At 36.8% G+C, this 20340-nt stretch overlaps 1 protein-coding gene across 1 annotated transcript in view; it reads right to left on the bottom strand.

Moving 5' to 3' along the window:
• LOC136879338 (sodium- and chloride-dependent glycine transporter 2-like) overlaps positions 1 to 20340 on the bottom strand; it is a 220077-nt gene that overhangs the window by 46400 nt on the left and 153337 nt on the right. Inside the window, exon 6 of the mRNA XM_068229075.1 lies at positions 11354 to 11534. Coding sequence (XP_068085176.1) covers positions 11354 to 11534 — 181 coding nt within the window. The remainder of the gene's footprint in view (positions 1 to 11353; positions 11535 to 20340) is intronic.

The following is a 20340-nucleotide window of genomic DNA, read 5'->3' as shown; positions in this document are numbered from 1 at the left end:
TGTGGGTGCTGAAATGGAGGCCTAAAACCATGTGACCATAGCTGACAGCGATGGGTTGAGAGAAAGGCACCTATGATTGTATTATTGAGAACGACCAGCCGTTCAGCATCATGAAGAGATCGTAAAGCTAAGTCGATGCAATTGTATAATATAATCTGTTCCGTAGTAAGATAGTTATGTAGTTGTAGTTGGTAAATGGTCTTGCAGTCTGTTTCAGATGTGTAGTTGTAGTACTTTGCCATATTTTAATGACAATAGATGATCCTCACATATTTATCTCTGTTAGATTGGCGTAATGTGATATTGGATTGGTGTACATGATTTATGAATTATGCCAGATGTATCAGGCAGTAATAATTCTCATGGTTTCATCTTATAAATTTATTATAGTTATGATTGGTGGAGAATGATGTTATTAGGACATTCGTGCACGTAGATTAGATTTTACTGGATGTAGTCGTCGCACAGAAGCGAGATATACTCGTATATGGTATCCGTTGGAATATAATTGTGTGATATTTGAAATTAAGTCTTAAAAAATGATTCCGTCATTTTGAATCAGAACCTGTGTATGTAAGTGCGGAACAGAGATACCGTAGTTGAATTGAGACTTGAGAACCGGTAGGTGGATTGAATCTTTGAGAATTATATACGCGTAGGACTTGTTGCATGATGATATTAGAATGATTTGTGAGATCCCGGGGTGGATCACAAATATATCGTCGTATAATATGGGTCATTATTCGAGGTTTCACTATTATTAATGTAATAAAATTTGTCTTCGAGAGAAATTATATTATAGTGAATAATTGATGTAGTTCTTCAAGAATAGAGTCATGCCATGATGACAGAAGATGGTTATGGAGGCAAGTGATAATTTGGTAGTGTAATATGGTGAATATTTACATGATCTAGTACGATGAACCTACGTCTGTTTGAATTTGACTACATCTTCGAGGAGTTACGCTTAATTAGTTCTATCCCGAGTTCTCTGTAATTCATAACTGTAATGTTCACGATAACTCACAATGGTTCTGGAACACTATTCGAAACTTTGCCCGAATTCGAGATTTTCCCAAATGTTCGAGGACTTTCATCCAGGTCATCTGATTGAACACTAGAAACTTTACGGTACATTCAGCTATCCTAGAATTATTCAATGATATTCTGACAATATGATCATCTTTTGTGTAGCCAAATGTGTAGATAGTGTAAAATATTGTGTAAATAATAGTGTAACTTAGTATTACAATAATGGTTATGGTATTTTTGGGTTCATTTTTTTCTTTTGTCTCAGATGTGTTATACGATGTGGACAGTGTTAATTTCTTCGATATTCACATCCAGGATTTGTGATATGGCATTTCAGAAGTTAAATTTTGAGTTAGGCAGCTCATTTCAAATGTATATTACGACATTTCCAGGCTTTAGTTATTTATTTAATTTTGCTAACCCAGTAAGTGACTGGTAATTGAACAGATTATTATTTCATTGGGCCAACTCAGTTTTAAAGAGAAATTATAGCATCAAATTATGTAATGGTAAAAAGAAACGCACAATTTTGGGTAGATAATTGTAAACTTAATGTGATTGTAGTACAAAATTTAATTTTTTTCTCTTTCTAATATTTCAGTGCGGATCGTCTGAATCCAGAGCTTTCAGTAAATCAAATGAAATCTGTTAACATGAACAAAATTATTGAAATTAATATGTAATTGTGATTTGTTAGGGCAAGACAAGGCGAGAAATTACGTACTACTCCATTTGATTATTTCGTTTGTACATCAAGAGATACATTTTTTAAATTTATTTGCGATCATTTTCACTATCACAGTTCTGAAGGATGACAAGTTGAGAATATTTTTGTTAATAAATTTTATTCCGTATTTTCTTTATTATATGCCACAATTTAAGCTCATATTTGCTATGCATGCCACATCCTTGGATATTTTATTGTGCGTCCTATTTGACGAACTGAGCACCCCTGAGGTGTCTCAGTGTTCTCCGGCTGCTGACTAGTAATAATGGGGCAGTACAAATGTACAAGCAAAGGCAGATGAAAAATATGAAGTGAAGTAATGCCCCTGATTATTTCTGCCATACACAAAAAATCTTGCTCGGATACTGTTGATATGTGGAGTGACCAGTACAACTAGACTCATTATCTGATGCTGACTACGTAGCATATAGACAGAGAATGGAAGCTGTTCAGTAATGTGATTTTTATTACAAAATTTCCAAATATAAAGAAAAGAAGTGAAAGTATAATTGAGGAAGTTTACAAAAGAATGTCCAAGTTAAACATTCCTCAGTGTGATTATCAAGGCATGTTTTCTGTAACAGATCTGGGTTCAAACATAAAGGAAGCTTTTGAAGATCATAGATCAATCAATACTGATCTGCATTTAGGGCAGTTGCCCAGGTGGCAGATTCCCTATCTGTTGTTTTCCTAGCCTTTTCCTAAATTATTTCAAAGAAATTGGAAATTTCCAATCCCTAACTCCCCTTCCTATAAATGAATATTTGCCCCAGTTTGTCCTCTTGAATTCTAACTTTATCTTCATATTGTAATCTTTCCTACTTTTATAAATGCCACTCAAACTTATTTGTCTACTAATGTCATTCCACGCCATCTCTCCTCTGACAGCTCGGAACATACCACTTATTACATGTGATAAATATAATTCTTGATCCGTATTGATGATACTTGAATGGAATAATATCAATAATTTATTGAATTTACCACCTAAGCAATATAAAATACTATCAATACAAAATACTATTGATTAGGTGATAAATTCAATAAATTAACTTATTGATATTATTCCATTACATACCACTTAGTCGAGCAACTTTTTGTCTTTTTGTATTGTGCTGATCACTGCACAAAATACAGCACTTGCACACATATTCTATGAGACCTGATTTCTTGTGGAAGATGCTCAGTATCTTCAAACACAATAAACACTGCAAAGGCTATGGTGAGGTATCTGAAAAAAAAAAAGAAAAAAATGGTCTTGCCACCCAGCTTTAAACAGTTGTACAGCAAGGAGTAATTACGAGGTGGAATAGTCTCTATACAATGTTACAGTCTGTTTTTAATCACTGTTATCAAATTGTTGCAATGATGAGAAATCATAATGCCACGCAAAAGTTAGATGGCTTCAGTTATGAGGTTGCAGAACCGATGGTAGCTTTCCTTAGACTATTCAAAGAAGCAACAGATGACCTGGAACATGAAATAGCACCAACAATTTACTAAATACTCTTGTAGCTCCATAAACTTCAGCTGCAGCAGCACTGCTCAGATCAGATTGTGAGGTATTTGTTAACGATTGACTTCTACAGTTTCTGTCACTTGTGTAATATTCATATAGTCATTATATTAATATTATGTTAAACTTTTTTACTTTCAGGAAATTTGTAAAATAAAGATCAGAGCTCACAAGTTCTTAAGTGAAAAGGTACAGGTCTCAATTGTACACAAAATAGCCACATGTCCATGGCTTCTGTTTCACCACTTGAAAATGTTAGTAGATGATGAAAGGAAGGCCATAATGGATGAAGTCGGATGTATCCGTATAACATCTGATATATCAGGTTCATAATATAATATGCTGTGTGTAGTTACTTAAGTGAATCTATTCCAACATCCACCAAACATATTTTTTAGTTACTTTATTTCTAATTTATCCTTTTCCCTCTGTAGATTCTTCATGTTGACTGTGCATGCATCGATCAGCCTACAAGAGCCTCCGAAACAAAGAACAAATTCAGTGAGTGAATAAGCAGCAGCTTAGCTGCTGGTGACGAAGTAGGGATGTATTGCGATATGAATGCTGGAGAAAATGATGACGACCTACTGCCCTGGTGGGAGGAGCATGAAATCAGTCTGCCTACTCTGTTAGTTAATTGTCAGATTTACGTTATGCATTCCAGTAACCAGTGCAAGCAGCGAAAGAAACTTTACTTGATAAACATCATAACCAAAAAGACAAAAATGGTCTTGCCACTCAGCTTTAGACAATGGTACAGCAAGGAGTAATTACAAAGTGGAATAGTCTCTATACGATGTTAGAGTCAGTTTTTAATAAGTGTGATCAAATTGTTGTATTGCTGAGAAATCATAATGCCACGCAAAAGTTATACGGCTTCAGTTATGAGGTTGCAGAACCTTAGACTATTCAAAGAAGCAACAGATGACCTGGAACATGAAATAGCACCAACAATTCACTTAATACCTGCTACACTGGAATGAAACGCTGGTAATTTCATGACTGAAAAAGCCTAAGGAGCTTAAATGTTACAAGTAGAAGCACATGCTTCCCTTAGCGCACCGTCACTGCATTGTCCTACATAAGAGGCTTGCAGTGGTGTCTCAACGGTGCACTAGCTGCCAGCATCTTGAGAAGGTGTAGCAATCCATCTGATGAGCCCACTGCTACACTGGGGTGAAATGCTGGTAATTTCATGATTGAAAAAGCCCAAAGAGCTTAAATGTTTTTAATAAATAATTAGTCTGCAATTCATTTCCAATTTGGTGTTAGAGTTTGTGCACTAGCCATATCTCCTTGGATAAAAAACCTTGAACAAAAAGGACTTTTTCATTAATTTTGAGGTTTATACATATCATTATGTGTTTAATGACTTATTAATTTGCACAGTTTTTATAAAATGTTTTTGGTATGGCTAGTAGTGAAATATATGGCTTATGCATTAATAATGTGTATTTAGTTTCCGTATATAGAGCAGTTAAGTACGTTAGCCAGGAGCAATACACGTGGCAGCATTAATCATTTCTCCGACAGGTGATATTTACTACATTATTTCCAGTTTTTATACATACGAGGCAGCCTAGTATAGAACAGAAACACAATCTAAAATTATGAGTTTAACTACTGACAGTTTCATGCACAGTCGTGAAGTAAAAGCGTATTGTTTCCAGAGATAAAGGTACGCAAGAAAAACTTAGCAGAGTATGGCTAAACAAGGACAGAGGGAGGCGAGCACTTCTACATGTGATTGAGATAGTGAGTGAAGGAGTGAGTATCAAGGGGCAAGGTCAAATGAACATAGTTTGCCTGGACTCTGAGAAGCAAATTTCGGTCATGGCCATACTCAACAAATATGAACCGAGCATAGAACGTGTTTTGCGTAACACTAATATAAATGATCAAAAACTGACTAATAACAAAGGCATTCATTACCTAAAAATACTTCAGAAATGCCCTAAAATTACAAAAAAAACTAAACAAAATTAATATTCTACCTTTACTTAAGAGGAACAGAGTCTTTGAACTTTTTATTATCTAGACTATAATTAATAACTATCATACCCACAACTGAATTTAAGTAACAACTTAGAACTGTATAGCTTCATTATTTAACATTTTAAAACTAAAATTAATACAAAGAATATATTTTAACTGATTTACATTAGCTTCCAGCAATTAGTCCTATTTAGCTGTTAATTTTTACTTGCTGAGTTGCAGTGTACAGCAAACACTTTATTGTATGTTTTCAAAACAGAAACTCTGATGATTTGCTAGTGGAGCATAATACAATAGAAAATGTCCTTTCTGCCCCAACTGTGACAATAGGATCATACATAAGTCATTAAATCACTGTCATCTCTTGCCTCAAATGAGAACTGTTCTCAAGCACATCACTGCAAATTATTACTTAAGTGGGGATTGTACTAGTCTGTTACATAGGGGTAGAGTTTAACATGAAAAAACTGCAGGTCAAAATAATAATAATAATAATAATAATAATAATAATAATAATAATAATAATAATAATAATAATAATAATAATAATAATAATAATAATAATAATATGTTTATAATATATACAAAGGGTATTTTGGCAAAAATGCTTCCAGCAAATACAAATGGAAAGGACAAAAAAGAACAAAATCATGTTATGAATGGTGATTTCTGTAAAAAAAAAAAAAATGTAAGTAAAACGTCCCAAAAATAAAAAACATACAAAAATGTTCTTAAGAGATGAAAATGCAAGAAAAAATCCAAACAAATATATCTTTAAATATTCCATTCGTCACAGAACATGTAAATACTAAAGCAGAAAAAGCAGACGAAATTTCACCAAAATTCTAACCCAAGTAATAACCCAACCCCAATCCCTTAATCTCTCAGTACAGTTTATACTTTTTCCCTCGGTACTCTGTTACATACCTTATCTAAGTCTATGAAACATATACATAACTGTCTATTTCTCTTGTCCCATTGATCGATTACTTGACGCATCCTGAAAATCTTGCCCTGACAGCCCCTCTGTGGTCGGAAACTTCACTGGTTTTCATCCAACTTACATTCTACTATTGAATGCACTCTCCTTTCCAAATGCCCGTGAGCACATGGATGGACGGATGGATGGACGGATGGATGGACGGATGGACATGAATTTAAAACAATCAGTGGAACCGACCCACAGTGCCTCACATACTCAGAAACCAGCTTAAAGTAATAGTAAAATTGACCAAGGGACTGCTTCTATAGCACAATACTGAATCAATGATGTTTGCAGTCAAAAGGGGCCCAAAATCCAAGTTATCGGCCCCTCATAATGGTACTTATCTTTAGAAAAGTAGAACCATGGTATTTTTCATGTTGTGGTACTAATCAAAAGTAACATAGGTTCGCGGTATTCCACACATTATGGTACTACTCCCAGGTAATGAAATTCTCACATTGTGGCACCATTTACAAGCAACGCAAACCTATGGTGTTCATCACATAAGTGTGCTAACCACAGGGACTCATGCTATCTATTTGGTGTTGCTCATATAGTGGGTACTAATCATAGGCAAGCCATAACCATGGGTTCCCTCATCCCATGGTGTCGCTCAGATAGTGCTACTAATCACAGGTACTGTAAAAGCGGTCGCGCTCTTTTGCTACTAATTAGAAACCTATTTGGTACCTAACATAGTGGTACTACACGCAAGTAAAAGTGACCCATGGTGTTTCCCGCGTGGTGGTATTGATCACAAGTAGTTTCATGGTTCTAATACAATCATCCCTTGGTCGCCCCTTTTAGTTGCCTCTTACAACAGGCAGGGGATACCGTGGATGTATTCTTCGTCTGCGTCCCCCACCCACAGAGGGGTTGTGTGTTTGATCTGCGACAGGTATTTTATTTCCCTCAAGTCTGCCGGTAAGCCGGTTAGAACCTCCTATCTGCCACCTGGGACGTGCCACGTGGGAGTATCACCTCTCCCTCTGCTACGCCAGCGTAGTAGGTTTGTGGAATTCCACCATCAGAGCATTGGCCAACAGGTTAGGAAAATTGGTGCAATCACTGGATTGCTTTTGAAACGCCTGGGTTCAGTTTCAAAACTCACTGCAGTACACCAGCTTTCACCCTCTCCCTACTCATCATCATCATCATCATCATCATCATCATCATCATCATCATCATCGTCATCATCACCATCATCATCGCACACTAAACAACACATAACATGCAGTCATATTATGGGACACAGAAACACACTCTCCTAAAACCATCAAAGTAGTTAGTGGGACGTAAAAACAATAGCATTATTTTCTTAGAAACACATTCTTTCACATAAGGATCTTTTGCCTCAGAGGCATGAAGTAACTAACTTCTTGAACAAAGATGGTGTGATAATAACAAATTTTAAGAATGGAAATTGCAAACTGTCCATCATCAAAGCCAAATGCCTGGCCATTATAAAAAGAAAGAAAAACACACAGAAGTACCCTACCTATATCCCATGCTAATCCTATTACTCTATGAAGCCATTTCATCACTGACTCCCACAGTATTTCACCATGCCAAGGCTAATTTCATTGGTTCCTGTCCTTAAACTACAGATGAAAAAACAACATTAAAAAGTTTGGCAGCTGTTATAGACCACAGGATCTTAAAAGTTTAAAATAAGTAGACACATTAGCCATTTAATGGCACTAATGCGCAATGTTTATGCATAAAATTAATATCTACCAGAGTATTCAGCTCTATGGTGTTGCTAGGCATTCAGATTCTGACCTCTGCAACTCAGAAAAGAGGCAATATTGAAGATTTTCTTTTATACCAACATCCCTTAAAATTCAATGTAGATTCCCATAGTGGTGTACATGTCTGCAAATGTATCTTCACCTTGGTTATATAGCTAGATAATAGGTAAATACTGTATTTTTATTATGTAACTAAGGGTTATGTACCCATCATTGATGGGTTAGCTTTTAATTGTAGCAGAAATCCCATCCAGCGGAGATGAGTGGTAGTAGTAGAGACAGAAGACACCTCAACTAACAACAGTCAGTCACTGTTATGTTTTTGTTGATTAGTTTTAGAGGTTCTGGGACACCTAAAAGCTTGATTTCCTTGGAAACCATTAGTATTACAAAGAAAATACACACAACCTTTATTTGTAGAAAAGTAAGTTGCACATGCTGGGGTTTATTTAGAGGCTGGTGGTTTAGACACTATGTCATTTTGGAAGACAGAGAAACATCATCTTCTTTCCTGGCCTTTTTTCCACTTATTTGGGGTTGGCACTACCTGCAGATTAAGTCCAGTTTTATGGCTGAATGCACTTTCAAACCTGTGTGGAGGGAAGCATTCACTAATGCATGCTTCTGGGGGAGGGGGTGGGTGGGGTGGAGAGAGAGAGAGAGAGAATGAAGAGACGTGTATTGAGACAAACATAAACAACCAGTCTCTAACCTGGAGGAATAAATCAAATGTGATTAAAATCTCTGACACAACTGTGAATCGAACCCAGGCCCCTCTAAATTGAAGGCCTTGATTTTCAGCATTCAGCCAAAGAGCCAAACAGACAGACGGATGTCATTTTATTTTTATATACAGAGACTAGCTGAAGTACCCGTGCTTCGCTACGGGATTCTCAGAAAGACTGACTTTGTGGTTTCCTTAACTGAAATCAACATAGGTCATTACAAAAATGAAAGTATCAATGTAGCGATTAAAAGCAATGCTATCATATAAAATACTCGATCAAATGGAAAGCCGCACGTTTTATCACTTTTAACGAACAGTGCTGCGGTTAGATTGCGGTGCCAATCTAATAGCCCAAAGTTCCAGAGCTGGGATGACCAGGCCGCAGATTGCCACGAACACTCATCTGCCATTATTCTGCTAAATATGCACACTGTTCATTCCTATCAGTGCCTCAGAGTAGGGATTGAATAGCCCGAATGCTATGATGATCCAGTGTGTTACGTACCAGTAGTATCAGAAAATTTATAAACCAGGGGAATGGCATGCTAAAGAAGAAAGTTATCTAACTCCCCAGCTACTTCCCATCAATATTCAGGCAGGCTGTTACACTCTGTACAACTCGGCAAGTTGACCGTGTGGTTAGTGGTGCGCAGCTGTGAGCTTGCATCCGAGAGATAGTGGATTTGAACCCCATTGTCGGCAGCGCTGAAGATGGTATTCCGTGGTTTCCTACTTTCACACCAATCAAATGCTGGGCCTGTACCTTAATTAAGGCCTAAGGCACTCCTAGCCCTTTCCTATCCCATCGTCGCCATAAAAGCTATGTATGTCGGTGCGACGTAAATCAAATAAAAAATACTCTGTACGCAGCAGTAGTCCTATTTACCGGAGATTTGGGGCAACAGAAGACAAAGCACATCACGACAAACAATGGTCAACGTAATGTTATTGTTGATCAATGTTATGAGCTTTCTATATTGTAGGCCTTCACATTTAGTTTTCTTTCGACTCTGTGATTTGTAAAATATTTTATACCGTAAAATGTAGTTTCTTATTCTCCGGCTTACATAGCGATTTCCACTAAATACTGTTTTCCCATTTTCTTGTTACTCGGCGCTGATATGGACTTAGTAACAAAAATCCAAATTCATGAACATGTTTGTGATCAAAGCCAGTACGGTAACAATGTATAAGACATGAATAATAGGAAATTTAATACTATATAACCTTAGTTATGTAGCATTCATCGATTGGACCTCTAATAAGAAATATTTGAGAATTACATTTTAGGCCTTCCCCTAAACTACCATTTCACTCAGCGTGAATAAAATAATTTACAGCCTAGACTATAGTGACTTATTTCCTGACCTTGCATACCGATTTTCATCAAGATAGGACTACTAATAACAACAATATTTCAGAATTAAATTTTAGGCCTTCCCCTAAACTACCATTTTTCTCAGCGTGAATACAATTATTGGTAGCCTAGATTGTAGCAACTTATTCCCCAACTTTGCATACCCATTTTCTTTAAAATACGACCACTAATAACATAAATAGTTGAGAATTCAATTTTAGGCCTTCCCCTAAACTACCATTTCACTCAGCGTGAGTAAAATGATTTATAGCCTAGATTGTAGAGGCTCATCCCCCAACTTCACATACCGATTTTCATTAGACCACTAATAATATAAATAGTTGAGAATTCAATTTTAGGCCTTCCCCTAAACTACCATTTCACTCAGCGTGAGTAAAATGATCTATAGCCTAGATTGTAGAAGCTCATCCCCCGACTCCACGTACCGATTTTCATTAAATTCTCTTCAACCGTTTTCTCGTGATGCGTGTACATACAGACAGACAGACAGACAGGCAGACAGACAGAAATTACGGAAAAGTAAAAAGTGCATTTTCTTGTTACTATGGACATGACCGATACAGAAATACCATTATTTTCAAATTCTGAGCAATGTATAGACAAAACTCTTATTTTATATATATAGATAGGATAGATAGGATGTATTCAAATGATATTTACTATGATTAAAGACATTAATCTTTCCTTTAATCTCCATATATAAAAGCAAACACTGAATCATTCCTGGCACTAAAAGCCACATGATAAGTAACTCCCCTAATTACAGTACGGTATTTCATTCTCATTCTTCCCAAGAAGCTAGAGAGTTGCAATTCAGCATAGATGTTTCTCATAAATTAATTAGAAAAGTGAAGAGGTTTCATTCCAATGAGTGTGATTAAAGGGGTGAAACTGAGGTAATTGCTCACTCTTCCCACACAGCTAGAGGGGTGAAATTTGGCACAGCTAGTTGTTATAACCTATTCTTCTGATATTTTATGATAAACAGAGTTAAATTGAGGTAACTATTCAAAACACAATTATCACTAAATCACACACTTTCCACAAAGAAGGCTCAAATTTGACTCCAGTGTTTCTTAAAAGTTAATTAAGAAAAGTAAGGATGTTTTATTATTATATTTTGTGATTAAGAAATAAGCTATAATGCATTATCCCGTGCAAAAAATGGGCATTCAGCTAGTCTTCAGATATTTGCCAGAGTAACAGCTTACTTAACCTGTAAAAGTTTTATCAGACACTAACCTGTGGCAGTTGTTATTGAAGCGATTGTAACTAGCGAGAGTGACGAGGGAACCACAGGCTATACCCATGGCATAGAAAGTCTGAGAGGCTGCATCTCCCCATACCTGAATGTCAAGAAGTCTGCTCCAATCTGGGGTGATAAAGAACTTGACACCATCCACAGAACCTGGTAGTAGAGCACCTAAAATACACATTAATTTCTTATCAACTAGCTGTTGTGTACCCATCATGGATGGATAAGTTTTATCATTGCACTGCTAAATGGCAGCAGAAGAAATAACATCTCAATTAATAATAATAACCAGTCGAAGTATTGTTATTGCTGACAAGTTTTTAGGAACTTAGGGCACTGTACGCCATTATATTCGATTTTCTTCTGGTATGGTGATATTAGGGCTTTCAAACCAACCCCTCCTCCACCTAGTCCCTGCCCCCTTCATGATTCCTTTTTCTGTAATTCTTCAAGAGATCACTTCTTCCCTGATGTATGAATAAGCAGTTTTACAGCACCAACCAACCGACCACCATGAATCTGCATGTAGGCCTGTAACCCACATGGCAGATTATTTATCATTTGTTTACCTAGTCTTTTCTTACATGATATCAAAGAAGTTGGAAATTATTCCAATCCCTAATTCCTCTTCATTTAAATTTTCCCCCAATTTATCCTCTTGAATTCCAAATTTACCTTCATGTTATGATGTTACCTACTTTTAAAAACTTTGCTCATGCTTATTCATCTACTTATGTCATTCCAAGCCATCTCTCCACCAACGACTCAGAATGTTCTGCTTAGTCAAGCTGTTCTTCTTCTTACTCCCAAGTCGTCCCAGCCCAAAGACTGCAATATTTTTGTAATACTACTCTTTTGTCAGAAATCACCCAGAACACACTGTCCTTTGGATATTTTCCAGTTCTCGAATCAAGTGATCCTGATAAGAATCCCATACACTAGAACTATACTCTAACTGGGGGTCTTACCAGAGACTTAAATATGCTCTTTACATCCTTACTACAACCCTTAAATAACCTCATAAACATATGAAGAGATCTGTAACTCTCATTTACATTGTCATTCATATGAGTATTCCCTCTTTAGTAGGGAATTTAGAGATTCAGTAGATGATTATCAGGAGTTGGAAACCGAAACAGAAGTTACAGAGGGACAGACACAGAGGGAAACAAGAAGCTTCTCGTTCACAAATGAAGATATTTTCAGAGAAATCCAACTGCTTCAGCAAGGAAAAGCAGCAGGAAGTAATCAAATTACTGGGGAGGTGATAAAGACAATGGGGTGGTACATAGTGCCTTATTTAAGATTTCTCTTTGACTATGTCATAAATAATAGTGTAATACCAAAGGAATGGAAGGAATCTATAATAATACCAATTTATAAAGGAAAGGGTGATAAAAGGAAACCAGAGAACTACAGACCAATCAGCCTGACCAGTATAGTTTGTAAAATACTGGAGAGTTTAATATCAAAGTACATCAGAGGGATATGTGATGATAAAAATTGGTTCATGAGGAGCCAGTATGGATTTAGAAAGAAATTTTCTTGTGAGGCACAACTGGTGGGATTTCAGCAGGACATATCAGATCAGTTAGATTCAGGAGGCCAGTTAGATTGCATAGCCATAGATATTTCCAAAGCCTTTGATAGAGTGGAACATGGAATATTTTTAAAGAAATTGGAGGGAATAGGATTGGACGTAAGGGTTACACGTTGGGTAAAAACATTTCTAAATTCAAGGGTTCAGAAAGTCAAAGTAGGAATTAACGTATCGCAGGAAGAGAAAGTTTGGAAGGGAATTGCACAGGGTAGTATAATCGGTCCGTTACTTTTCTTAATATACGTAAATGATTTAGGGAACAATATAACATCAAAAATAAGATTGTATGCAGATGACATAATTGTTTATAGGGAAATAAACAACATTGAGGATTGTTTAGAATTACAAAGGGACCTTGAGTGTATCCAACAATGGGTTGAAGAGAATAATATGAAGGTTAATGGAGGCAAATCAACTGTTACAACATTTACAAACAGGAGTTTTAAAACTGAATTTGAATATACTTTGGATGGGGTAGTTATCACAAAAAATGGCAAGTGCAAATACTTAGGTGTAAGATTTGAAAGTAATTTGCACTGGAAGGGTCATGTGGATGACATTGTTGGGAAAGCATACAGATTGTTACATGTCATAATGAGGCTACTTAAAGGATGCAACAAAGAATTAAAAGAGAAAAGTTACTTAAGTATGGTTCGTCCATTATTGGAATATGCAAACAGTGTTTGGGATCCTCACCAAGAATACCTAATAAAAGAAATAGATAGTGTGCAGAGGAAAGCAGCAAGATTTGTAACAGGGGATTTCAGGAGAAAGAGTAGTGTGTCAGAAATGTTAAAGAAACTAGGGTGGGAAACTTTAAGTAAGAGAAGGGAGAAAACTAGACTTATAGGTTTATATAGAGCCTATACAGGAGAAGCAGCGTGGGGAGATATCCGTGAGAGGCTTCAGTTGGAAAATAATTATATCGGCAGGACTGACCACAAATATAAAATTAGAAGGAATTTTAGCAGAAGCGATTGGGGTAAATTTTCATTTATTGGGAAGGGTGTGAAGGAGTGGAACAGTTTTCCAGGGGTAGTGTTTGATCCTTTTCCAAAATCTGTACAGATATTCAAGAAGAGAATAAACAGCAACAGAGAAAATAAATGCAATGTTAGAGGGCATTCGACCAGTGCAGGTTAATGTAAATAAAAAATGTGTGTGAATAAATTAATTCCATCCCCTGGTCTAAGGAGTTTGGACAGCCAAAGTAGGGGACTGCCTGTAGGGGTGAAGTACAGTGGGGACTTCGAGGGCCCTGGGACCACTACGGTAGCTGTGAAGGCCCTCCAGGAACTCTGAAAAGTGGTGGTAAAAGGGGCTCTGGTTAAGACGCAGCAGGTCGTTATGCTACTTAGGTTCCAGAATGGGTAAAGAAAAGAAAAAGTAAATAAATGCAATGTAAATTTTAATCTTATACCAGTTGTACAGTATCATTTGAAGTAATTCCACGTACTGTATATCAGATGACTGTATTTGTAAGTAGTACAGGAGATATAAGTAGAATTTTGTAAACAAGGTAAATTTATTAAGGATGAGCTGTGTGTTTAATAGAAAAAATTGTTAGCGTAAATTATATAATATTGTATTATAGGAAAATTTTATTCTCGTGTTAATTTAATTTAATATTTAGTGCTTGACAATAATGTATTTTAGTGTACCATTTGCCACCGAGGTAAACACCTCATTTGCAAATAAAGAGATTTTGATTTGATTTTTGATTTGAGTACCCCAACTAAAATCTTCTGTTATATCAACACCTAAGAACTTACAATGATCACTCCACAAGCATAGTAATTAAAAGTGAGAGGACTTTTCCTCTCAGTGAAACTTACAACCTGAATTCTGGAAACAGTGGAAATGACCATCGATAAGGAGGGAACAAGCTCAAATATATTTCTGGAAGGCGTAAAAATCAAATCTACTGGGTGAGTTGGCCATGCGGTTAGGAGCGTGCAGCTGTGAGCTTGCATCTGGGAGATAGTGGATTCGAATCCCACTGTCGGCAGCCCTGAAGATGGTTCTCTGTAGTTTCCCATTTTCACACCAGGCAAATGCTGGAGTTGTACCTTAATTAAGGCCATGGCCGGTTTCTTCCCATTCCTAGGCCTTTCCTATCCCATCCATGCTGTAAGACCCATCTGCGTTGGTGCTATGTAAAAACAAATAGTAGAAGTTCATGCATTTTTACATCACTGATAATATTGTGTTATGTACAAACAAATACATAGAAATTAAAGGCAGAGATGTAAGGTATCGAGAGAAAGAGACTGTCTCTATACATCAAGAACTTTTTTTTTACAAATGTATTTTGTTCAAGGTTTTTGAAATCTTTTCTTAATCATGCATAAATGACAATGGCTGAAGAAGTCCTATAACAAGGATGAAATATGTACCAAAAATTGTCTAATTTTTAAATGTTAATAATATCAGTAATAATAATGTTAAAGATTTTAAGAATATGATTGGTATTGAATAAGGTGGAACCAGAATCATTTCCTTTTGAGTTCATTGCATGATACTGGTGTCGATACAGAACAGCGAATATGAGTTTTATAAAATGCAGGTCAAGAAACCCTGATGTGGTCCCATACACTGGAACTGTACTCTAATTGGGGGGATTTTTTTTTTTTTTCTAGTGCTTTACGTCGCACCGACACAGGTAGGTCTTATGGCGATGAAATTGGCGGTCTTGCCAGAAACTTCTACATCCTCTGGTTACATCCTTAAGATAACCCCTAAACAACCTCATAAACATATGAAGATATCTGTAGCCCTCATTTACAATGTAGTTAATATGACTATCCCAATGAAGATCTTCCAATATATTAATACTTACATACTTAAAATGATTCCTGTGAAGTATTTTCACCCCATCAACACAGTACAGTAATTAAAAGTGAAAGGACTTTTCCTCTTGGTGAACCTGACTTCTCATCCCATTCCCATCATTCCATTGTCTTCTGTCAATCTCACAACATTGTTGTGGTCCTTTTGCAGTCGATCACAGTCATGTAACTAATGTACTATTCTATACAGTATAACATCATCTACAGAAAGCCTTATCTCTGATTCCAATTCTTTTACTCATATTATTTATATACATAAGAAAACATAAATGGTCCAATAATACTGTCTTGCGGGACCCCTTTCTTACAAGATCAAATAACTCTTCAGCTATTCCAATTATCATTATCATTGTAGAGTTTGAGTTTCCTGCGTACTGTTAATGAGCCTCTTCCACTTCTTCCTGTCGATATACAACTTGTCCATCCTCTGGTAACTAGATCAACCTTGATCATGTCCATCCATCATGTTTTAGGTCTTCCTGCAGGTCTTTTCCCTTCCACCTGTTTTTCCAAATTTATTCTGGCTGTTCTTGTAGGCTCCATCCTCATCACATGGCCGCACCACCATAGTCTGGATGTGCCGATTTGGTCTAATAGGGATGTCTTTATTCCGGCTTCTTTCCTCACCTCCTCATTTCTTAACTTGTCCATCTTGGTTTTCTGGATGGTGGACTTAAGAAATTTCATCTCTGATGCTTGCAGTTTTGATGAATCTCTTTCTGTGAGGGTGCATGTTTCAATATCATCAGTTTGGCTGGTTTTGGAATCATATCATCCCATAAAAGTGTTCTTACTTATTGGTAAAATTCTGATCCCTTTTACACTCCGTTTGTAATTTCCTTTCTGACCAAATTATCACTGGAGATTAAACTTCCAAGGTAAGGAAAACTATCCACACACTCTAGCTGGTGGTCTCTTAGTTTTACACTTGCTGGATGCCCATCTCTGTTGACTGCCATCACCACTGCCTTGGTCATGCTGATGTTGAGGTTATATTCGCTGGAATTGGGATTTCCATACATTGAGTCTGGTCTCTACTTCCTCTTCTGTTTCACTCCAGACCATGATATCATCAGCAAAGGCCACTGCATTCAGTTCACCTAACTTCTCCTTGACGTTCCTCATTATATTGCACATAACAGTGATGAACAGTAGTGGGGACAATGCACTTCCTTACTGAACTCCACTCTTGGTCTCAAATCATGATGATTGCCCTTCCCCAATTTGTACACAGCTAGTACAGTCTTTGTACAACATCTGAATTTTCCTTACCAGTCCTTCAGGCACATTTCTTTTCCTCAGGCACTCTCAGATCTCTCATAACACTATCATAGGCCTTTTCTATATCCTGAAATACAATGAACAGGTTCTTGCCTTTCTCCCAATACTTTTCCATCATCATCATCATTATCATCATCATCATCATCACCATCATCATCATCATCATCATCATCATCATCATCATTTCCCAACTCCAGTTTCCTGGGTGTGGTGTACAAGCGCTTGCCATCTCCTTCTGTCTTCATACATCTTCTGTTCCAGTACATCCTCCCATTTGTATTCTCTCCTCCACATCTGATCTTAAAGTCTCTATCTAGCATTTTCTTGGTTTTCCCTGTGGTCTTCTTCTTATGACATTAAAGTCAAAGTACTTTCTGGCAGGTCTTTCCTTGTTCATTCTCATTATGTGCCCATACCACTGACGTCTGTGTTTCTTTATGACAGAGGTAATAGGAACCTCGATACCAGCTACTTTCCTATTCACTTCATTTCTGATCTTGTCCTTTCTGGTAGTTTGCTTCATGCTTCTAATGAATCTCATTTCAGTTGGTTGGATTCTGCTGAAGTCTTTGTTTTGTAGAGTACATGTCTCTAAACCATACGTGAGGATTGGTACAAAGTGTGGTACATTATTGTTTTTGTTTTTCATGGTATTTTGCAGTCCCAGAGAAAATTTCTGACTTGACCATAGAAGTTTGATGCTTTCTGTGTCCTGCTGAGAATTTCCTGCCTAACAGTGTTGTCTTTCGAGATTGTTCTTCCGAGGTACTTGAAGTGGGAAGACCGGGCGAGTTGGCCGTGCGTGTAGAGGCGCGCGGCTGTGAGCTTGCATCCGGGAGATAGTAGGTTCAAATCCCACTATCGGCAGCCCTGAAAATGGTTTTCCGTGGTTTCCCATTTTCACACCAGGCAAATGCTGGGGCTGTACCTTAATTAAAGCCATGGCCGCTTCCTTCCAACTCCTAGGCCTTTCCTATCCCATCGTCGCCATAAGACCTATCTGTGTCGGTGCGACGTAAAGCCCCTAGCAAAAAAAAAATGAAGTGGGAATCTGATTCGATTCTTTTTCTTTTTGCTATTTGCTTTACATCGCACCGACACAGATAAGTCTTATGGCAATGATGGGATAGGAAAGGCCTAGGAGTGGGAATGAAGCAGCCATTGCCTTAATTAAGGTACAGCCCCAGCATTTGCCTGGTGTGAAAATGGGAAACCACAGAAAACCATCTTCAGGGCTGCCGACAGTGGGATTCAAATCTATTATCTCCTGGATGCAAGCTCACAGCTGCACGCTCCTAACCGCATGGCCAACTCACCCAGTAGATTTTATTTTTATGCCTTCCAGAAATATATTTGAGCTTGTTCCTTCCCTATCGATGGTCATTTCCACTGTCTTTGTTTTGTTCAACTTCAGTCCAAAATTTTTGAATGTATTGTTCCATTCATTAAGTTTCTTCTGAACTTCAGCTTCTGTCTCTACCCATAAAAGCACATCATCAGCAAATACCAGGACGTTTGGTTCACTGTCAATTTTCTTGATAGATTTTATGACCTTGTCCATTACTATTTTGAACAGGAGTGGTGATAGGGCACTTCTTTGTTGGACACCTCTCTTTGTTTCAAACCATTCTGATCATCCGTTGCCTATTTGGACACAGCTGTAGCACTTCTGGTATAACATCTTGACTTTCTATTAAGTACTTTGGGACCTTCAGGTCTTCCAGACATTCCCATACCTTGTTTCGAGGAACACTATCATGTGCTTTTTCAATGTCCACAAATGCAATCACAAGATTTCTTCCATATTCCCAGTACTTTTCTGTCAGCATTTTTACTGCAAAGATAAGATCCACAGTACTCCAACCTTTCCTGAACCCATGTTGTTCTTCCTCAAGCATTTCTCATTTCTATGATCTTTTCCAGCAGCTTCAGTGTGTATGACAACAGCGTGATGCCTCTGTAATTTCCACATTTCCATCGGTTGCCCTTTTCGAAGAGTGGGATGATGACTCCATTACACCAATCTTCCATCAGCATGCGGGTGCTAAAAATTAAATCCATTGTTGATCTGTTACTTCTGAATCCATATTGCTCCTAGTCTAACTGTGGTTCAATGATGGTTCTCAATCTCCTTTCAATGAGCTTCTCTAGAAGTTTTAGCCCATGAGACAGCAGGGTTATTTATTTATTTATTTATTTATTTATTTATTTATTTATTTATTTATTTATTTATTTATTTATTTATTTATTTATTTATTTATTTATGACATATGTCTGTAACAGAGTTGCACTCCAATTACAACAGACACTACAAAATATAGTACAATAATACACATTGCAAAACAGAAAAAAATATCATGAAAAATTAACAACAAATTTTGAAAAATTATAATAAACAAATTTAGAGGGGAAAATGACAAAAACAACAATAGGTTATATACAGATCAGGATTAGATAGTGCTGCAATTGCTGACTCCTGATTACATAAGTAGGAAGAGCTAAAACTTTATGTACAAGCACACACATATGTGAACAGGTCAGGTGCATGATTAAGAGTGTAAAAATATCTCGGAGTTTATAGACAATTAAATTATATTTGGGTTATTGACAAAGAGACAGTGTAATGAATTCTATTTTCTTTTTATAAGATACTGTTTGTTAAGATTGTTTATGTATATTCACTAAAGAAAATCAGTAAACATTTTTTGAAGTCTGTTAGGGACATTGAGAGATTTATGTCGTGGTTTCTAAATAAGTCATTAAACATATTACACATCCTTACTAATGGCGAATGTTTATGAATTAATATGTTGGATAAGGGATTGTAAAAGTACGTCCGGTTACGCAAGTTAGATTTGCTTACATTAAAATTTATTCTGGCTAGTAGATCACCACTATCTATAACGCCATTCATAATTTTGTGGAGAAACAGTTGTTGGTATAATTCTCGGCGAGCACTTAATGAATTGTATCTAAATTCTTCTAATAAGTGACGATATGATATTCTCAACCTATATGCTGACTGGTTATGCTTCTTGTAATAAATAAACCGTAAGAATCTCTTTTGAACCTTTTCAATTTTATTTATGTAAGATTTGTAATTTGGCATCCATATAACGGATGCATATTTTAATTTTGACCTCACGAATGAGTTATAGAGAACGCATAAAGTATTAATGTTATTTAAGTCCTTCCCGTTTCGTACGATAAAACCTAGTTGTTTCAGTGCTGCATTTACTATTAT

This window comes from Anabrus simplex, chromosome 8 (assembly GCF_040414725.1).
Source record: "Anabrus simplex isolate iqAnaSimp1 chromosome 8, ASM4041472v1, whole genome shotgun sequence".
NCBI classification, from domain to species: domain Eukaryota; kingdom Metazoa; phylum Arthropoda; class Insecta; order Orthoptera; family Tettigoniidae; genus Anabrus; species Anabrus simplex.
This window is presented reverse-complemented; position numbering and strand designations above follow the sequence as displayed.